At 39.5% G+C, this 21,588-nt stretch overlaps 1 protein-coding gene across 23 annotated transcripts in view; it reads right to left on the reverse strand.

Moving 5' to 3' along the window:
• The window catches only part of ADGRL2 (adhesion G protein-coupled receptor L2), a 1,061,651-nt gene that overhangs the window by 416,148 nt on the left and 623,915 nt on the right, over positions 1–21,588 (reverse strand). For 16 of the 23 annotated variants that reach the window (XM_044073427.1, XM_044073415.1, XM_044073426.1 and 13 more), the window contains exons 5-6: positions 4,253–4,267; positions 2,389–3,189 (exon numbers count right to left, since the gene is read on the reverse strand). In XM_044073427.1, coding sequence (XP_043929362.1) covers positions 2,389–3,189; positions 4,253–4,267 — 816 coding nt within the window. The remainder of the gene's footprint in view (positions 1–2,388; positions 3,190–4,252; positions 4,268–21,588) is intronic. The other 7 variants (XM_044073413.1, XM_044073432.1, XM_044073424.1 and 4 more) reach the window with 1 other exon arrangement.

Consider the following 21,588-nt stretch of genomic DNA (forward strand, 5'->3'; position numbering starts at 1 on the left):
TAGGCAAGACTACAAGGCGCCTTAGGGATACAGTGTACCACCATTTGTATGACATAAAGCATGGGAATTTAGGCAATGCTCTAGCAAAGCACATTGTGGAATTCTCATCTCATAGTTTTAAGTTTTAGGGTTTTACAAATTGTTGTACCTAATAGGAGGGGTGGTAATAACGACAATTTTATTGAACGTGTGGAGTTAAAATGGATTTTTAAGTTGCAAGCACACATTTATCCTGACTTGAATAATAGTATTTCTATCAAGCCAGTATTGGATGCACGTTGCTTTAAATAGCTTGCTTTTATTTAGTAATTGATTGTTTTATTACTATGTGATTATTTAATTAGTTAATTTTTTGATAGAATGAATAAATGCTATAGTGACACTATATATAATGATGTGTTTTATGGAGTTGTTTAAGGATCTGATGAAGCATAGAGTGTCTAAGTGAAAGCGCTTGTCCTATTTATTAAATTGGAATTTTTGTTATACTGGAAGCCGTGGTGGTCTTGTTGAGTTTTTGTTTTCTTTAAGATATAGTAACTTCTAAATATAACTTCTTATTACTCTTTCAAGTACTCTTACTACAACATGCTTAGTGTGTGACCTCATCACATGTTACTGCTATTTGTTTCATATGCCACTAGTTTATAAAATGGACAACATAAAATGTATATTACATTGCAGGCAAAAAATAAACAGCAATGAATGCCGGGAAATATAACACTCATGCATAATTTGTAACTTGGTCGGGGGCATAAACAAGTCCCAAAGCTCTCAAGATGAAAATCATCAGGAGAAGCAATAATTGGTATTGCATACATCTGCTAGAATGCAGTGTAATTCACTGTTGCCAAAGAAACAGAGCATATTAGTATTTAAACAGAAGCTGCAATATTTCACTATTTCAACAGATGTTTTTCATATGGCAGATTGGATGACACTATACAGCTCTGCATGTAAGAACCCAGATCTGGCATAAATTATATAAATCATAATAAATCAAATCAAACCATTACGACAAAAAAAAATTCCAGTGTCTGCTTAGATAAGCAGATATATAATGTGTAAAAATTTGCTTAAATCAGTATATGTATACATGGTTTACTATGAAAAGAGTGATCAGACTACGTCTGAACTGGAAACACCAAACACCCAAATTCGACATTTGAAAATAATGAAAAAAAAATGTTGAACTCACAACAGCGAATGCACACTAACATTCTCTGTTGTGGTTTCAACATTTTGAATGCAGATCATACTACAGTGGGGATTGGGAACTGTACCCTTTCCCTCACTGTAGTGCGATCTCGGAGTTTGTGTGTGTGTGTATGTATATATATATATATATATATATATATATATATATATATATATATATCTGTAGCAGGGGATGTGGGGGTGCAAGGGGGCTTGCCCCCCTGCAAAAATGTTCATTGCTCATGACCGGAAGTGTAGTATGTTCAGTAAAGTCGACAAACCTGAGATGTGAGATTTGATTTCCAACATTTCGGGTCGGAAATATGAACACTCGCACATTTCAGGTGCAAGATTTTGATAGTATACCTGTATACACATATATAAACAAGTTTTCCTTGCCCTTTTGCAAAGTTTTGATTGAAGACACACTATGGATTATGGTTTGGTAGCTTAATGAAAATATCAAGAACTGAAACTTCAGAATTGAAATACTAAATTTCTACAGAGAATAATTTAGCTTACGAACTCTCCTATTTTCCCACTTTGAGAGATCTAATACTATGCTGTTTTAATATGCAGCTTCAAGGACACATTATGTACTAAGTACAATCTTGATGAAAAACAGTGGGAAATTGTCTCAGAACCAGAAGCAGATGTAAGCGGCAATGCATTCCCAGTATCAAGTAAGACATCTACATTCATGAAAATGAAGGAATGCATACAAATATATCGTTGTACTTGAGGATAACATGACTTAACTGCGTTTTTATTTTCAGAAGTTAATGGACTGCACTACACTGTCTATTTTATACATGACAAAGTTACAGCAACATATACAGTACTTTTAGTATGGAAATTCTTCTATAGTTAAACAGATCAGGATGTTTCGACTTGAGGCTATTAAACTTTTAGCTGTTTTCCTTATTTAACATACAATGTAAGCACTAGAGTTTGGTTTCACACAATGCAGAATACATACATATAAACTCACTTTAAATCATTAAAAAGCATTATATCGTTATGAACATTAGTCTATAGCCTCATTATCACTCTCTCCCTGCTAATCATTATCACTCTTACGAGATTCACAGTTTGCACACAGTTTAAACCGCATCTATTACAAAATGAGATTTTTTTTCAGTAAGTAAAATGCAATCATTCTGACTGAAATAAGTTAAATGAAGTTCTTACCTTGGCCAGGGTCAGGTGGGCCAAATTCTAGAGAATACCTCAAGATGTAGTTATTATTCCACACATACAGCTGGTTATCTCTAGGGTTGTAGTCTACAGAAGCAATGTACATATATCGGTTTGGAAATGGAATTTCAACATATTCTCCTTTAACCAGCATTGTGTTATAAATGTAATCAACAGAGTTCTTTCCAGTTTCACTCTCGCTGTCTTCGTAAATTGATCTCACTACGTACAGTACTCCACAGATCATGAATGCATTCGATGCAGATCGCTTATCGTACTCTGTATCCCATGTAGCTTCAAATCTCAATGTGTATGGATTGAGTTGGCTGATCACTATCATTCCATTATTTTGTTCTGTGGCATAAATCACCCATAAACCATTTTCGTCTACTGCTAAGTCTATGTCAGTCTTGCCACCCCATCTATATGGTGAGGTGTCGTGGTAGTTGGCATTGTTAATAATAGCCTCACCACTTTTGATTCTAGTCCTCAAGTCAAATTTTACAATATTTCTGGTCCTTTCTTTATTGAAAAACACAGCACCATCATAAACAACAAACCCAGTGCCATCCACTCGATTGGGAAGTTTGTATGTAGTAGTTTGTTGGCTGTTTCTAAAGTCATCAAGTGAGGCAAACTCTATCAAAGTGTCAGTGCGGTAAGGGGTCCATGGCATAAAATAAATTTTGTCTGCTGCCTGAAGAGGGTCTTTACACCAAGCGCCCGCTTGTTGTTCAGCTTCAAATATATATGATGACTCCACAACTGCCTTCAGAGTTCCCGGGCAAATAAAAACTTTTTGTTCTACAAAAAAGCAAAAGAAGAGCGGTTGTTAATATTAATGCCATAAATAGCAATAACATATGTTTTGTGTGTGTGTGTGTGTGTGTGTGTGTGTGTGTGTGTGTGTACACATGTGAGTCTGTAAGAGAGTGTATAAGCACTGTTACTAATGTTGACAAGTCAAAACAGTAATAATGTGCACACTACCATTGCATATAACGCCATCAGCACACATTAGCCCACTGCAAAGCTAATCCACGTTACAAATACTTTAACTGGAACAAACTAATGAAGGTGATGGTATACTTGAAAAAACAATATCTACTGTTATCTATATTTACAAATATCTTACGGACTCAGTGTGAGTTAAACCATGGAATTTTGAAGGAAAATTTGGGCCCTTCACTGGGACTTGAGCCCAGGACCTTCAGCAAACCTGCTGATGTCAGTGAAGCATGCATCACATCTTGAATTAATAGTGCTTCTAGTAACTGAGCCTGACAGCAAACTAACAAAGACTGCTAACTTATTCTTTGAAGCATATACATGCAGAAAATAAAGAAACCTGTTATTAGTCATTGTTTAGGCAGGCTACACATATCCATGTCAGTGCAACAATACTGCTACCCCAAGTAGATCTCCACAAATCAAAATATAAAAAGGCTTACTTTAAGTTGAGCGAGGATTAACAGAGAAAAATGCATGAAAAGTGCCAAAGGAACCACTTTTAAAAGCAGAAAATCAACAGTCAAAGGAACAAGACAATCAGCACAGAAAACCATGAGTACTGGCATGCATTGGAGTGTTAGAGAAGCTAGGTAAGATGACATTCACGGATACATAGCAGCAGAATGTGACAGATAGGCCCCTGAGAGCAGCAGCAGTTATAGACCCCACCACCTGCTTAAAGCAACTTACATTACAAACAGCAAACAGCTGACCTGTTTTCAAGTATATTTGTATTTTTAATTCTATTGGGTTTAGAATACCAGGAGGAATGAGGGGGGATGAAAAGAAATGACAAGTAAACAACACAAAGCAAGCAGCTGAGCAGTGGACAGTGAAGGTTATTTACCTTTTTGTTCCACTTCTATTTTAAGCATTTGAAGAAAATATGAAAGGATTGCAAAGAAGAAAGAAGAGAGGTTAAACATAAACAGATTCACTTAACAGTTTAAATTTGAAAATGGTGTAGATGCTAACTGATGTTCCGGGTAGCTGAGATGAAAGAAAGAAAAAGACATACAATAAGACAATAGAAGTTACTACAAAAACTAGTTATGAAAATACAGTTATATCAGTTAAGTGTTATGTTACATAAAAGTATCTATACACAGTTCGGATACTCAGTGAATGTCGATGAAACAGGATAGTAAGAAGTATCTGTCTCAAAATAAAAAGATTATTAAGATACAGACAGGCAACCAATTTAAAAAAGATTTTAAAGAAATGCTTGGAGGATATTACCCTGTTAAAACAAATGGACATGAAACACATTTATTCTGAAACAATAATGTGCACACTAAAAATGCAACGTTAACAAATTCTGCTGATATGCCCAGTACCTTACTGCATAGCGGTTAGACTGTCATTTTTTTTACATAGTGATTCCAAAACTACTTTCCATATCCTTCCTTCCAGAGCCCATGCAGACTTTCAACAGCTTACACTTTTCACTCTTGACGTGTCACGTACATTCACTACTGACTGAAATAACCTGATAATGCCTAATGTTTCTTCTTAAGATGTACTGGTGTAGTTTGTTTTTATTTTTGGTGGAAATACCTTTGTTCTGACTTTACTTGCCAACCTGCAAATTCCTCTCAAGTATGTTTACAGAACCTTCTTCAAACTGCATTCTTCCTTCTCCAGGCCAAGCATGGAAACAAGCTGTTACAGCACTACACACCCTTGTGGTCTTTAAAATACATAATAATTTAAAATACATAATCTGAAAACAATAATGAAACACATATCTACGGAAAAATAGGACAACTCCCACAGTCACACATTTGTTTTTTTCAGCATTGTTTCACATTGTTTCTGGAAACACAAATAAAGGTTATTTACTTAAAATTGTTCCTTCAGTTTATGCCAGTCCACAACATTAAAAGTTTATGTGCACGTCTTTTCAGTATCAACCTGAAGAGTGTAACTGCTATGCAATCATAACACTATGACTTGCTCTGTAAATTACTTCTCATACCATTTTTTAACAATGGTCAGTGCTATATCTGCTTAAAGTCACAGATGACAGAAAAGTGGCAGCCTGACAAGGACAACAGAAATTATTACAAGCAAAAAACTGTAGCTGAACATTTCTCTGGAGGCACAGTCAACTTAACAGGAGGGTCTGCAGAACTGTTAGAACATTTCCAATACTGAGGTCTATGACTATGCAAATGCCCTGTTAAGTTCGAACAGAAGTTTCAAAGTGCCTATTTATCCAAAAAGGCTGCTTTTTTAATGCTGGATTTAAACACACATCTCATCTTGTAAAAGTAACAAGATCACTCCCAGTTTCCACTGTATAATATTGACTTCACTGCCAGATGTGGCATCTTTGCTGTAGTCCTTGAACCATACAGCAATGTATTGTTTTTTGCAGTGTTATCTTTGATGCAGAGGTCTGTTAAAAACACACTGTCAGGAGTACTGTTGGTGACAAAGTGCATGCAAAAATGTATCTCTAGGGAAATAAATTTAAACTTAACACATCTGCCAAAATCTTGAAGTGCCAGACTCTCTGACTGATCATTTATTACAGAAAGAATCACAAATACTGGCTACTAACAAGAAATTCACTCAGGATATACCACAATAGGAAGCTAGTTTCTTCTGGGTATACATGCAGTGGTTCATTTTTATGAATAATTGAAATTAAATCAACACAAACAAATACCACAAAGTATTAAAGCATGTACTGCTTATGTTTTACTTCCTGTCCAATAACAGATTAACATATTAATAGAAATGACAGCACAGTAAATAAATTAAAGAAGGTTATTTGGTGTGATGAGGTAGCCGATACATAAAGTGACATTCCAGACAATGCAATAAAAATGCCCAACTTCAGATTTCATTGAATATCTTATTTGTGATTAAAAAAATGTTACTAACTTCTTTTTTTGTGCACAAGTACTCAATATTTCAAGTCGGTCTGAAACACAAAAAAACCCATATTTTTGAAATGATATAAAGAAACAAGTCAGCACCTGAGAAAATGTACAACTTCAGCTACCTTTATACACTATCAAATCAACAGTGCCGCTAACCTCTATAAAACTGCATATCTGGAATAAAAATACTTTTGTTGTCCACTACAGCTTAAAGGGCAGTACAGCAGTCTATTTAACTTTGCTGTTTTCTGCTTTCATCACACAAGCGTCTCATTTTGTGCATTGTACTGAAACAACAGGAGCTCATACTGTGTTATACAGCTCAACAAAATGTAGTGCATAGCGACGTGCATAGTTTACCAGAGCAGCTCACTGAGCCATACACAGCAGAGGCAGCTCATACTTGAAAAACTACACACCTAATCATGCTTAGTATACTAAACCATGGAAGGGTTACTGACTACAGCTGGTGGAAGATCAGACATGGTAGAAGTCTCCAGCTTCAATCATACTTCTGTCAAAAAAGTGATATAACTGTAGAACTAATGAAATACACCTACACTGGATCAACTAAAAAATTTGCTTTTCCAGTAATGTCAAGCCATACTACTGTACACAATATGGCACTAAACAGATGTCATATAAAGGACAAAAAAATATAACCGAATAATGTTTTCAACATGTGACATCTTGACCATTTTTTTCCTTTTTTTCATTTATAAATTTGCATGTATGTATTTATTACTAATGAAATGCTAAAATACTAAGCATGTTATACTTCAAAATGCAGATTAATTTGGCAGAACTCTAAAGTAAACATGGTAAAACTAATAAATACATTTTTATAGTAAATCAAACATATGGAAAAAAGTACAGTTTTGTACCTACCATAAATGTAGATTTTTCGAGTGTATACACTGCTGCAGTCATTACACTTGGGTTATCCTGCCATCAGACGGGTCCCCAGCCAGCCTGAGTTCCAAAGTCTTTGTCCGGTGTCGGTTGCTGTTGCCTCCTCCCTGATGTCAGTGTGACAGGGGTATATAAGATGCAGCTGACGCCATTTTCTTCAGTTTTTCTTGCCCCAGATGTCAGGTGCCCCCAAATAAGTAGGCAATTCAAACTGCTAACAAAACATACATAAGAAAAGCAAACAACAACTTTCAGTTACCAGCAAATACTCCCCATAGGCAGTAAAGGGTAGAAGACATAGATACGTACCAGCAAGTAAGAGGGGAAGGAAGGAGGGTAACCTGGACTGCAGCAGTGTATACACTCGAACATCTACATTTATGGTAGGTACAAAACTGTACTATGTTCATCGTGTTACACTGCTGCAGTCATTACACTTGGGTAGAATCCCAAAGCTGAGGTAGGGTGGCTGGTTCTATAAGGCATTAGGTGTGGCTATAAGGCCCTGCAGCACAGCAGTGGTGAAGCCAGCTCTGGATTTAGAGTATAAAGGCAGATGGTAATGCTTGGTGAAGGTATGCACAGAGCTCCATGTTGCTGCTTCCAAAATATCCTTGGTAGGTACTCCTCTGAGGTAGGCAGTTGAAGTGGCTGTTGCCCTGGTGGAGTGAGATCTAATGCTGCTAGGTATAAGTTTCCCATGGTGTGTGTAGCAGAAACGTATACAATGTCCTATCCATTTTGAAATAGTCTGTTTTGAAATGGCTTTTCCCTGTGCTCCTGCAGCATATGCTACCAATAATTGCTCAGATTTTCTGAAAGCTTTAGTTTTGTCCAAGAAGAAGCATAACTGCCTGTGAATGTCCAAAGAATGCAGTAATATCTCCCCTTTATTCTGTGGTTTTGGATAAAAAGTTGCCAAGTGAATAGTTTGGTTTACAGCCACACTTGAAACCACCTTTGGCATAAACGTAGGGTTAGTTCTTAAAGACACCTTGTCCTGGTGGAAAATGAGGAAAGGTTCCACTGCCATTAGTGCCTGTAATTCTGAAACTCTTCATGCTGATGTTATTGCCAGGAGCAGAGCAGTTTTCCAAGAGATATATTTTAATTCTGCTGTGTTAGCTGGCTCAAAAGGAGGTAAAGTTAATTTTTCCAAAACAAAGTTGAGGTCTCAAGTTGGAGTAGGTGCTCTATGGGGCGGTCTTATGTTTTTAGCCCCTATGAGGTACTGTTTTAGTAAAGGATTAGAGAAAATTGGTGGATCCGTGTTGTAATGAGCAGAGATGGTAGAAGCGTGGATCTTGATGGATGAAAAGGAGAGGCCTTTGTCTAGCATCTCAGTTAAATATTGTAGTATCTGAGAAATGTTTGGGACAAGAGAGTCAAGGCTGTGAGCCTGGTTCCAGGCACAGAATCTCTTCAATTGATCTGAATAGGCTTTCCTGGTACTAGGCCTTCTGGCCTCCAGAATGACATCCATAACAGCTTTGGAGAGAGGCAATGCTTGCTTGACTAAGGAATTTTCCATGCAGCTAGGTTTAAGGTCTTTAGCTGACTGTGAAGTATCTGATTTTTGTGCTGAGTCAGCAGATGTGGGATTTGAGGCAAAATCCAGGGTGGTTCTTGTGCTAAGTTCTTTAAGATTGGGTACCAGTGCTGGCGTGGCCATTCTGGTGCAATCAGGATCATCTTTGGCTCTTCTTGCCTGGCTTTTATGAGTACCTTTGGAAGGAGAGGTAGTGGTGGGAAAGCGTATACTTATAGGTTTTTCCAGCTGAATGAGAGGGCATCCACTTTACATGCTTGTGGATGGTAACTCCTTGTGCAGAATTTCTGTAGCTGGCAGTTCATTGGGGATGCAAACAGATCTATGTCCGGGCTCCACCATTTCTGTGTTATCATTCTGAATATTTGTGGATTCAATTCCCATTCGTGGGGATCCATGATGTTTCTGCTTAAGTCGTCTGCCAGTGTGTTTTTCTCTCCTGGCAGGAATTGTGCTTGCAGATGAACTTGATAGTTTACAGCTGTGTTCCACAAGGTCATGGCTTGTCTGCAGAGGGGGTAGGAGTGAGTGCCCCCTTGCATGTTTATGTACCACATAACTGTGGTGTTGTCTGTCTTTAGTAATAGTTGTCCTGGATGCAGCAGGTCCTTGAAAGCTATAAGTGCATTTTGTACAGCTAACATCTCTTTTTGATTGATGTGAAGATGCCTTTGTTCTGCGGGCCACTTGCCCTGAATACATTTTCCTGCCATGTGTGCTCCCCAAGCATAATCCGATGCATCTGTTGTCAGTGTTTGCCTGGCTGTGGGTTGAGTAAACGGCTGTCCCTTGTTGAGGTGACAAGCTTGAGCCCACCATCGAAACTCCTGTTGAAGGCAAGGAATTAGTGGTATAACTGTTTCCAAACTTTGACAGTGTTGAGACCATACACTCTTTAGGTACCATTGTAGTTTCCTCATATGCAGTCTGGCATATGGAATTAGTAGTATGCAAGATGCCATGTAAGCCAAGGCCTGCAGAATTTTTCTTGCAGGGAGTTGGGTTTTTGTTGCCATCAATTGAAAGTATTGAATCAGTTGTCTTTGCTTGTCTGGCGTGAGATAAGCCATCTGGGCCGTTGTGTTCAAGCTGGCACCCAGGAATGTAATCTCTTGTGAGGACACTAGTTTTGATTTCTTTTCATTTACTGTGTACCCCAGGCAACTTAATAACTTTTTTACAAACACCAGATGCTTTAGAAGAATGTCCTTGCTCTCTGCTTGAATCAGGCAGTCATCCAGGTATGGATAAATTTGAATTCCTTTCTGTCTGCAAAATGCAATTACTGGTGCCAGGCACTTTGTGAAGACCCTGGGTGCAGTAGATAAGCCAAAGGGCAGTGCAGAGAATTGATAGTGCATTGAACCAGCTATGAATCCGAGGTATCTTCTGCAGTTTTGTCTGATAGGGACATGCAGGTATGCCTCCTTGAAGTCCAAGGTCACGAGCCAAGCTTTCTTGCCCAGCATGGGAAGAAGCTGCTGTAGTGTCAACATTTTGAATTTTGGAACATCCAGGTAAGTGTTTAGAAAAGAAAGATACAGAATGGGCCTCTAGGCTTTGTCCTTTCTGGGAACCAGAAAGAGTCTTGAGCAAAATCCTTGTCCTTGCTCCTGTGGTGGTAACTTTTGAATAGCTCTCATTTCCATGAGTGCTGTAATTTGTTTTTGAGCTTCTGCCCATTGATTTGGTGGCAGATTTGGCATTCCTTTTAACCTTGGCAGAGTGTGAAAGTGGAATCTGTAATCTTGAGATACAATGTTGAGAACGCATTTGTCTTTGGTGATCCAATGCCAATTGTGATAGAAAAGTGCCAGTTTTCCTCCCAAGGGGGCTGCCAAGAGAGAGCTGTTTGGCAGCTGTAATGGGAAGTCATTGAGGCTGCTTTTTATATGGTTGGGGCCTGTCTTCCCCTTCTTTCCGGCCTGGTGCACCCCATTGTCGAGGCCTGTAAGGACCTTGTGGTTGACCTCTACCTCTTGGACGTCTGTATCTGCCCCTTTGAGGTCTGTCTGTAACTGGATAGGACCAATTCTTTGTTGACCAATTTCTGCTAAATCTTGGAAGCTGAACCTGTAGGAAATCCTTCACCGTTTGCATAGATTTTGCCTTATCCTCCATTTTCTTTAATACCTCTTCTGCCTTAATACCAAATACCACATCCTGCTGCAAAGGTGCATCCAATAATTTTGCTTTAACATGAGCTGGTAACGTATGTTCTTTTAACCAAGCATGCCTTCTAATGACAGAGCCTGTAACTGCTGCTCTACAGGAGACCTCTAAAGAATCAAAACCACATTGCAAAGTATGTTTTCCCACTTGTTCAGCTGCATGCAATAAATCCTGCATTTCTTTAAAATTAGGAGGATCTGAATCTGGAAGCATTTTTTGTTTCAACTGAGACATCAAAAATTGCTGATATTTTAGCATGTGAAACTGGCAATTTAAGGCTCTCATTGCTAAAGTTGCAGACGTATATACTTTTTTCCCCATCTGTCTAATGCTCTAGAATCTCTTTCAGAGGGAACTGGATTTTTTGCTGATGAGGCCTTAATCCCTTTGGGTCCCTGAGAAACAGTTTCAGGGTCGGCAACAGGGCTTTTATACAGAAATTTGTGTGAGACAGGGACTCTGTAGTATCTGTCAGGTTTAACTGGGACTGGAGGTAAGGAATCAGGATTTAAGCTGGATTCAGTATACACATCACCCACAATATCTAACACTGGCAGAATATCAAGGGGTCTGTGTTGAGGTAATAAAAGGAAGTCTCTGAGCCTTTTCTTGGATTCTGAGTAATCCTGGCTTTCCCAATGGAAATGCTCTCTCATGGTATGTAAGGTTTCCCCAAAGGAGTAGTCTTCAGGCGGAGAGGCTAATGGAATTAATTTCTCAGCATCAGAATCCTAATAAGGGGGTAAAGAATATCCTAGGTCTGAGGATGAATCTGAAGAAATGGACACCTGGTCGGATGAGTCATAGTCTGCATCCTGTCTGGGCCTTTTATCAGGAGGCGGATGGGACCCCCTGATCAGAGTGATTAGGTCTTCGGCCATTTTGAGCATTTGTTTCTTTGTTTTTAAAGGAGGTTTAGACTTAGCAGAGGGTTTAATGCTTAACTGAGTAGGTCTGAAAACACCCTCTGAAGCTTCGGGTTGCTCAGCTCCTCTGAAGGGTTAGTTTCGGTAGGCTGAAAAACTTGTGCGTCTGAAGGCCCAGCCATCTCCACATGGGAGTTGGAGGTGGCCTGTGGTTCTGCAGAAGCGGTCGTCAGGGGCTGCGAAGGTGCCTGGCTGAAAACCGGAGAACCGGCGACCGGCCTAGAAGAGGCTTTGTCCTCAGTTTTGGGCCTCGGATGCCTGTCCTTGTCTTTGTGCTTTTTATGTATTCCGGTCATCGGAAGTTCCGACGGCATAGTGTAATTGAATTTTCTGCCAAAAATAATGTCGGGCAAAATCAAACTGACGTTTAATAGTGTGCTTGTTAAACCTAGCACAAAACCAAAAACCAGTGACGTCGTGGTCTGGGCCTAGGCATGGGATACAATAGGAATGGAAATCCTTATGAGGTATTTGCTTCCCACAAGAAATACAGTTATTAACTTTTACTGACATCGGTCTGAGGCAAGAAAAAGTTTCCCCATTGGGGTACTTAGCTTTGTAGAAGACTTCGGTTCGGGATTCGGAATGAAAATCTTAGGAGTCGGCCGACCGGCACTTGCGAACTGCTTTTGCTTCGGGCACCGCGCAGCAAGAAAGACTGAAGAAAATGGCATCGGCTGCATCTTATTATACCCCTGTTGCACTAACGTCAGGGAGGAGGTGACAGCAACTGACACCGGACCAAGACATTGGCACTCAGGCCGGCTGGAGAACCGCCTGACGGCAGGATAACCCAAGTGTAATGACTGCAGCAGTGTAACACGATGAACATCTGAAATGACCCTCCTCAGTGTATGTAAAAGACTCCCCATAAAATTATACCTTGAATACTCTGTCATGGGCGATGAATTACCTTTCATACTAAAACAAGTAATGTAATAAAACATCAATATCTACTCTTATGTCTACATTTGTAGGCATCTCTGACATTGTACACAGACTGTCCTGGCAGCACTGAAAAAACAGAAAACTACAGGTTTAGTAGGCTTTATGCCATCTTTCCAACCTAGTGGTGACCCCTTCAGTTGTGAATTATTCTAGGAGAGCATCTGAGCTGGTCTCATGAAATGACTGAAGGAGACGATAACAAATTCAGTCACACAAAGATGTCCTATGTAAACTGTGATAATGAGTACAAAATATTCAGTAGGCATTGGATTTATCTTCCTTTGTAGGAATATTTGGACATAGCTGGCTGTGCATGCAGGCAATATAAAAAAAAATCAAACAAATATATCCATGTTCTACCCTTGATACTAGACCTTATCACAGTGAACAGGGATCTCCATGTACCTTTGTAAGAAAAGACTGAGTACTTTGTGCATCTGGGTGCTGTATACCTTCTCATAACCTCAGTTGTAGAATATGGTTTGCTCGTCATTCAGGCTCTGCCAAGAAGTGAGACACCACAAGACTGCTAATACATGCAGTGAACACTGGAAAAAACAATCAGCCCATGACAGATGCTGGAAACATGAATAATGTAGCAGTAAAAAATGCATCAGTGTGCTGGCTGCAGGAAACTGTCCCTGACGATTTCTTCCTGGATTCCCTATGAAGCAGCAGGATGTTTGATGGAAAAGGAATGTTTTTGTTCAACACATTTTGGATAGACCCTTACAAAGAGTGACTACCTGCACATTATTTGATTTACTGCTAGTATGTCAGATGCAGCCTTGTAAACAGTGGCAGACAGCTCAGATTTACTAAAATTTATTAAAGTATATACACTCAAAAAATTATTTTCGCAGGCCTATATCATGAAGAGTGAAGCAATCCTGAGAAAATAAAATAAGAACATAAAAGTATATTCATTTTACCCAGTTAATACAATTCAACAGATTTTTTTAGGATATATTTCTACAGAGAACCTTGGATGACTCCTCCCCTCTATGGAAAAAAGGGTAACAGACTCTACATTTTTCTTCATATTGATCATTGCTGCAGTAGTCTTAGCTATATGGGTTACATCCTACAAAGATATAACAGCAGGCCAGCTTCCAAAGCTTCAGGGCACTTTCCATGCACCCAAACAATCAAACAGCTTGAGATGACCTGACTTAAAGACAAGTTTTGGGGTTGAAACACTTAAGTTTTACTGGCACTAAAGAGTACTCTGCTCTGAGGCTTTTGACGATCAACAGGCAGCTTGTGTTTTCTTTTACTGGGCAGCTAAGTTCCCCTAGGGAGGAAAAACTCCCATTTTCTTATATTTACTGATGTTTTATCACTTTCAAGTTCAGCAAAGTTATTTTAAAGTGAGGAGTGTAGTCTCGAGATTGTAACATACTTTTAAATTGGGCACTCATATTTTCTTTCAGTTTTAAAGTAGTGTAAACTAACTGATAACATATTTCTGGGGAGAAATTGTGCTTGATTTTCTGTTGTGGGGCTGCCATAGTGCTTGAAAGTGCTTTTTACTGTGTTTTTTCTGTTAAAAAAGCAATGTCTGTGCACCGGTAGTTTTACTGGCATTTGCTGCTTGTCTTCACCAGGAAAGAGGAGCTATTTTTGACTTAAAATGGAACAGATTATCGATCCCATGGTCAGCCCTTCTTCCAGCCACAAAAAGAAAAAATTAAGCAAAGAGCCTTTGCCACCAGAGCAGGCTAGCAATGTGCCTCAGCCACAGCTGGGTGACTACTGTGGCCATTTCTTGTACCTCAGACAACTCATCTATTACCCCGAATCCCTACTATGTAGCATCAACAGCCAATACGGAGAGGGGGTTAACCACATCCTCTGTGGCTGTTGGAGTCCCCTCAGTGGACAAGGGAGAGTCACTCTTGTTGGTCCTTACAGTGGAAATAGGCAGGGTTTCCGTGTTATGTCAGAAATCTGTAGCCATCACTGAGGAAGCAGTGGCGGCTGTTAGTAACACAGTCTGACCCATTTTTCCTGTCAAGAAGAAACAGAAAACCAAACATGTATCCACTACTCCTAAAATTTATTTGAATAGGAGTAGTTTTCTGGGACTGGCTCAGGGTTTAATTCAGGCTATTGATCTTTCTTGTAGTTTCTGGTAAAGGAAATAGAGGGATGCCTCTTTTTCTGAAGAGACTCAGAATTCTGAATCTGAACCTAAAGATGCATGGATGAATTTGGGGTTTTGTCCTTAGATTTCTGATTCACACTGAGAGGAGACCTTAGTTTCTGATTCATTCTGTGGGGGTTTGTCTTTCTCTGAGACTATTGCTATAATGTCCCAGTGTTTTCAGTGGGAGAACACTGAGGTTTATCAGTCTCTCAAAAAATACTATGAGTTGTTACAGAAGGATTTTCTGGAAACTACACCCTTTCCTCCTGTCCTATATGCTTTAAAGGATGTATGTCTTACTGCCTGCAATTTACCTGATAGTCAGACAGCTGTCCCTAAAAAGGCAGATAGGATGTATAAAGTTCATCAGTCTTTTAAATTTTTATACACTATTCTCAAACCTGACCAAACAGCTATAGTCTTAGTTGACTCCGCTGCTAAGCACTTTGTTAATTCTAATCCTACTGTATCTAAAAAGGATGGAAACATTTCTTGACAGATATGGGGAAAAAGTGGATACTTTTGAAACTTTGATTTTCAGAATTTTAAATTGTCAGCCTCGTACGTTAAAGTTTGTTCTGCATATTATGAAAACATGAGGATTGTTTTATCTACAGTTTCTTGTTGTGAACCCTCTGGTTGTGAAGAAAAAACTACTTTAAATAACTGCAAGGGTCACTACTCATTGTTTGTAGTCTGTGTATGATTCTATTGATACTTCTTCCAGGGCTAAAGCCACTGGTACTATTTTAATGTGGTTTACTTGGATGCATTTTCAGAACTTCCCAGATAATTTAAAAAACAAGACTTTAAATTCTCCCTTTGACAGATATTTAGTGTTTGGCCCCTCTGCTGCAGAAATTATCAAAAAGTGTGATGGAAGGGCCAAGCTGATCTAAGGAATCTCTAACATTTTTCAGCCCTCCTTTTCCAAATTATCAAAGTGATTTTCTTTCTCATCATCCAAATTTGGCAAAAATCAGAATAAACAGTTCCAACAGAATTCAGGTAAACAGACTTTTAGGAAGAAGTGGCAAGGGGGTTCCAAAAAGAAGTCTCAAACATCCCCAAAACAGGGACAGTCCAACAAGTCTGAATGACTACTCAAGAAACATTATGATCCACAACCACCCTGGCTTCTATACTCTTCTGAATCTCCATTTTAATTTTTATCAAAAGATTGTTTCAGGCAAATGGGTTCTGAAAATCATACAACAGGGTTACACATGGCAGTGGGAAGAAATTCCTCCTTTCAAGGGGTCATTCCTCATCTTCCAGATCAGACTCTTTTGTTTTCTCCTGTTCTTCATCATATGCTGTCCCAAGCAGTGTTATAACTAGATCCTCCTTCCCAGGTTGTTAAGGGGTTTTACTCAACGACATTCTTAGTGCCCCAAAAATAAAAATGCTTGGAGATTATTTGTGGATCTTTCTTTGCTAATCCTGTTTGTGATAGTGCCCAAATTCAAAATTATGTCACTTCACAACCTGTTATTGATTCTTCCTCTTTCAAGTCTCCTGGTAACACTATGCTTATCATCACATCTCTATTCATCCAGACTTCAGACATTTCTTAAGGTTTTTGTTTGCCTGAATCACATTTTCAGTTCTCTGCCTTAACCTTTGGACTATCCACTGCACCAAGTGTGTTCACAAAGTGTCTGACTCCAGTTATAGTTCATTGCAGGCTACAGTTTATCCAGATTTTTACATATTTAGATGACTTGCTTATCTTTGTAGAGTCTTTCTCAAAATGTCAGGAGTCTCCTTCTAGGGTGAGAACTCTCTTGCACAAGCTGGGATTCCAAGAGAACATTCACGAGTCTTTCTTGACTCCATCACACAGGATGGTGTTCCTGGGATGTCAGCTAGATACCACAGTTCAAAGAGCTTTTCATCCACAGGAAGAAAACCCAGATCTTTATCTAGATGTATGTTTGAGGTTTTCCACTCAGACTTTGGTCACTGTGAGGTAATACTTCAGAATTTTGGGTCTCATGGCATCTAGGATTCTCCACATGAGAAAGATACAGTGGTATCTGACATTTGTATGGTCCTGGCATCAACATCCTTTATCTTTTCAGACACAAGCACCAGTTGGGGCTTAATAGAAGAGAAATATTTTGGCGGAGACAAGAAATATCCTTAAATCGAGGTCTCCCCTTTCTCCATTTCTGCTCAAAAAAAGTCAGTCAATATGGATTCTTCAGACTTTGCTTGGGCAGCAGATTCAGGAGGCATATTTATGCAGTGAATATGGGACACCAAAGACATATGCAAGTATATAAATATCAAGCAGATGCTTGCCCTGATTAAGGCACTTAACTATCTGAACCATCTTTGGTCCACAGGACCTCTTCAAGTGGTTATGGACAATACCACAGTCATATAGTACATCAACAAGTAAGGGGTAACCAGGTCATACCCCCTTTGCAGAATAGCCATGTTAGCTTAGGATATAGCTTCACAACACAATCTCACTGTACAAGCACCCTCCATTGTGTCAGAGCAAAACTGTGTGGCAGACAAGCTGAGCAGGACCACGGTAGATCCTCATGAATGGAAACATGATTACAGTGTCTTCCAATATTTGATCCATCTGTGGGAGTTCCTCAAGTAGACTTCTTTGCCTCCTCTGTTAACAATCAACTGGCAAAATTCTGTTCCAGGACTCCATGCAAGAAGGCTTGGAAAACAGATACCTTTTCTTTTCTTTGGACAGGAATGTTCATGTTTGCCTTTCCACCCTTTAAACTAATATCCAAGGTACTTTAGAAGATTCAGAAGGAATCCCCAAAGATCATTGTGATAACTCCCTTCTGACCCAAGACACCATGGTTCTTCCCTTTTTTAGAAATAACCATTTGCAGTTACACGAGCTTCCTCCCAGAGTGGATCCACTCACACAACATCAGGGGTATTTGATATACCCAGGCATCAATCATCTTCAGCTGACTGCCTGGATGATAGGGTTTTAATTTTTTTAGGCACCTGTTTTCTGAGGACATGCAGCAGGTACTAATGGATGCAAAAAAGCCTCCTACTAGAAAGTCATATATTAGCAAATAGAAAAAGGTTTTCTAGTTGGTGCCAGTAACATAAACAGTGCTCATTCAGGGCTAGTTGTTCTCTGGTTTTACAGTATTTGTGCGAGTTACTACCCCATGGACTTTCTTACTCCTCTATCAAGGTTCATTTAATGGCCATTTCTGCATGTCTGCCTATGGATCCTCCATATTCATGGCAGTGTTTGACAAAATGTTCTTGAAAGGAGTTTTACGTTAAGAGGCCCCCAAGAAACCAGTGGCCCCTCCTTGGGATCTAACACTTGCTCCATTTGAACCAGGTAATCTTGTAATCTTTACTGATTACTCTCACCTCTGCAAAAAGGGTATCTGAGTTGTAAGCACTTAAGGTGAGTCAGCTCTACCTCATTTTCCATACGGACAGGGTTTCTTTGAGAACTGATCTTTCTTTTATGCCTAAAATGGTATCCATATTTACTTTATGCCAAGCGACCCATCTCCCCGTTTTCTTTCCTAAACCTAAAAATGAGGGAGAAGGATACTACATACCTTGGATATCCACAGCCAACTCAGGTTGTATCTTGACAGAACTAAATCTTTCAGATGCTTGGATCAATTGTTCATTTCTTGTGAAGGTAAGAAGAAGACATAACCTGTGTCAGCACAGACTATTTCCAAATGGTTGTCTAAGGCTATTATCTTTTATTACACTCACTATGGCAAATCTATTCCAAGCAGGGTCAAGGCACACACTATCAGGGTCTTAATTTCATCTATGGCTTTTTGGAAAGGTTTGGATTCTAGAAACATTCTAGAAACTGCTAACTGGTCCTCTGTACATACTTTAAAAAACACTGTTTTCTTGATTCTTTCACTGGGTCAAATTCAGGTTTTGCTAGGACCATTCTCCAGGTGTTCCTGGACCCTTCTCCTTCCTCTTCTCAAACATAGTTAGCTACTGCAACCTACTCATATAGCTAAGGCTACTGCAGCAGTGTATGTTGAACTTACCATAACATTAGATGTTCTAACGATCACAGCTGTAGTAGTAACTCCCTTCCTCCAGCCCCCTTGTTTTTGGTGTGTTTTTTATGCCAGGGTGTGGACATTTATTTTTTGTTATTCCTAACATTGTCCTTTCAGGACTCAGCCTCCCTCTCTCTGCTGGCAGGAAAGCTCTGAAAAGCTTTATGGCCAAACTTGTCTTTTAGTCGACACACCTCATGCTGCTTGACAGTTTGGGCACATGGAAGGTTCCCTGAAGCTTTGGAAGTGGCCAGCTGCTCTGTCTGATATAAACAATATAGCTAAATCTACTGTGGCAGTGATCATTCAAACATCTACTTTTTATGGTAAGTTCATCTTACACAACTTTACTTTCACCTGATATAGCCTAAAGGTTCTCAGTTCTTCTGTTTTGATGTAATGTCAAATGAAACACCTAATACCAATCTCTTTATCAAGGCATCCAGTTATAATTGGTTATGACAGTAGTATGAACACATTACAAAAACATGATGGAAGGAGAACATGTTTCTAAATTACATTCCCAGTTAAGAAAAGCAGAAAATCCAAAAATGAAGGATGGTCATAGAATGTACTCTTAAGTAACCTAACGTTTACTGGCTTAAGTCTTCTAAATAGCTACTATATTTTTAGTACCAGCACTGCTGTTTGATTCTTGGCTGGAGTGCCTTCTGTGTGGAGTCTGCATGTCCTCCCTGCGGTCGAGTGGCCTCCGAAAGACATGCGTGAATGGGCGTGCCTTTGCTGAAGGTTGGGCGTCGGGCTGGCAACTCAGCACCATAGAAATTGACTGCCAATCATTAGCTGACCGGAGTTCTGCTGTGGCGACCCCTAACCGGGAAAAAGCCGAAAAGACAAACAACTTAAAGACAAAGTTTGGGAGAACAGCACAGAATATTGAGAATGCTAACTAGGTTCTTAAATAAAGAAAATACCAGGAGGGATTACCGAGGTATCAAATGTAAACACATCTTTCACATGAATGTACAAAAAGTGCAGCTGTATAAGCATATGCACTATAATGGTGTAGATGACTGAATACAAAGACCACTGCTACACTATCATAAAATGACAGAAGATACAAGGAAACTGGGCTCTGTGGCAATTTAAATCTTGCCAGTAACCCCCCCCCCACACACACACACCCTTAGACATTACTCTTTTTTGCTTCAAAGATTAGCTGTAGGTAGATCTCCATTCATCTGGCTTGATTTCCAGAACTATAGACATCCTCAGAGTGAAGCTGGCTTCCTCTCCAAACAAAGAATGTTAAGATACTTCACAACAAAGAAAGACAAGTCCACATCACTTTCAGTTCAGAAGCCATGTACTTCTATCTGCGTGAGGATCTCATCTTTATATATTTAAATTATATGACCCTGGCAATTAATAGCACTGACTGATAATGTTAAAGCAGTGGATGCCTTGTTCCAAAACAAATCTGAGTCAGCTTATCACTGGGAAACATACTGATTAGGTCTATTAACAGCTTATGAAGATTTCTGGAACCAAAAAGGGCTTTACATGGGTACTTTTAAGACTCGTAAGCCCTTTATATTCTTCATGTTTTTTAGGAGCAGGTAGATGGAAGACTATGGATGTTGACTTAAAGGTATCCTCATAGGTCTGGAACACAGGGAAAGCCATTAAATATTTGGCTCCTCAATACCCAAAACATCTAAGTACTTTTTCTTGTACTCTAAATCCTCCATGCAGCTCAACAGCCTTACTTAAAGTTCTCTCAGTACTTAAAGACTTCTCTGATGGAAACAACCTCTGAAGGTGAGCTTGAAGAAATGGTTTCTTACTCAGCTGTGTCACAACCCACTGGATAGAGATTTGTTTCAGAGGGCCAAGTCCTACTTCTCTAACTCAAGAGTCAGAGGGAGTAAGTCCCCTTTTCTTCATGGAAAGCTTCCCTTAAAATAAAGAGCTGAAATGGTGGAGGATGTCTTCTACTACATCATCAAGTAATCCTCAGTAAATGTCTTTCAGTCGAGCGCAACTGGGGCTAGCATCATTATGGCTGACATCTGGTCCTTGGGCATTTGACCTACGTGACTGGTCAAACATGATCCCCTCACAGTAGCAGAGGTGCTGCCGTGAACTTTTCAAAATGGCTTGGTTCTAGTACATCACTGCACAAATTGGTAGATACATTCATGGATTTGCACAACTTGGGGAGTTAACCAACAATCTGGAGAGATGGACAGCTAATGCAAGTAACTGGAAACTGGCAAAAAATCTTGATGTCTCAAATATCTCAGCAGAGTCCTATACAGCAGGAAGAAATGCACTCCCAATGACTGCCTCTGAAAGGAGTGGTTAGTTTAGGAGGGGAACCAACAGAAACTGAGCACTGTACCAGGGACATACAAAACAGAACTCTCTGGGTCTAATATCCCCACATCCTAACAGGACTGCTGGGATCAATAAGGTGTAATGTTCCCTGCCTCCAATTTCATGATTAACTATTTTAGTTGCTCTACCTTTATGGTTCCTAATCTTTAAACTCTGTGTGTTTGTGTGTGTGTGTGTGTGTGGGGGGGGGTCCTGGTACTGGGTCTTTTCCTGACCTTGAGCT

Source organism: Protopterus annectens, chromosome 5.part1 (assembly GCF_019279795.1).
Source record: "Protopterus annectens isolate FY-2018-M chromosome 5.part1, PAN1.0, whole genome shotgun sequence".
In the NCBI taxonomy this organism is placed as follows: domain Eukaryota; kingdom Metazoa; phylum Chordata; order Ceratodontiformes; family Protopteridae; genus Protopterus; species Protopterus annectens.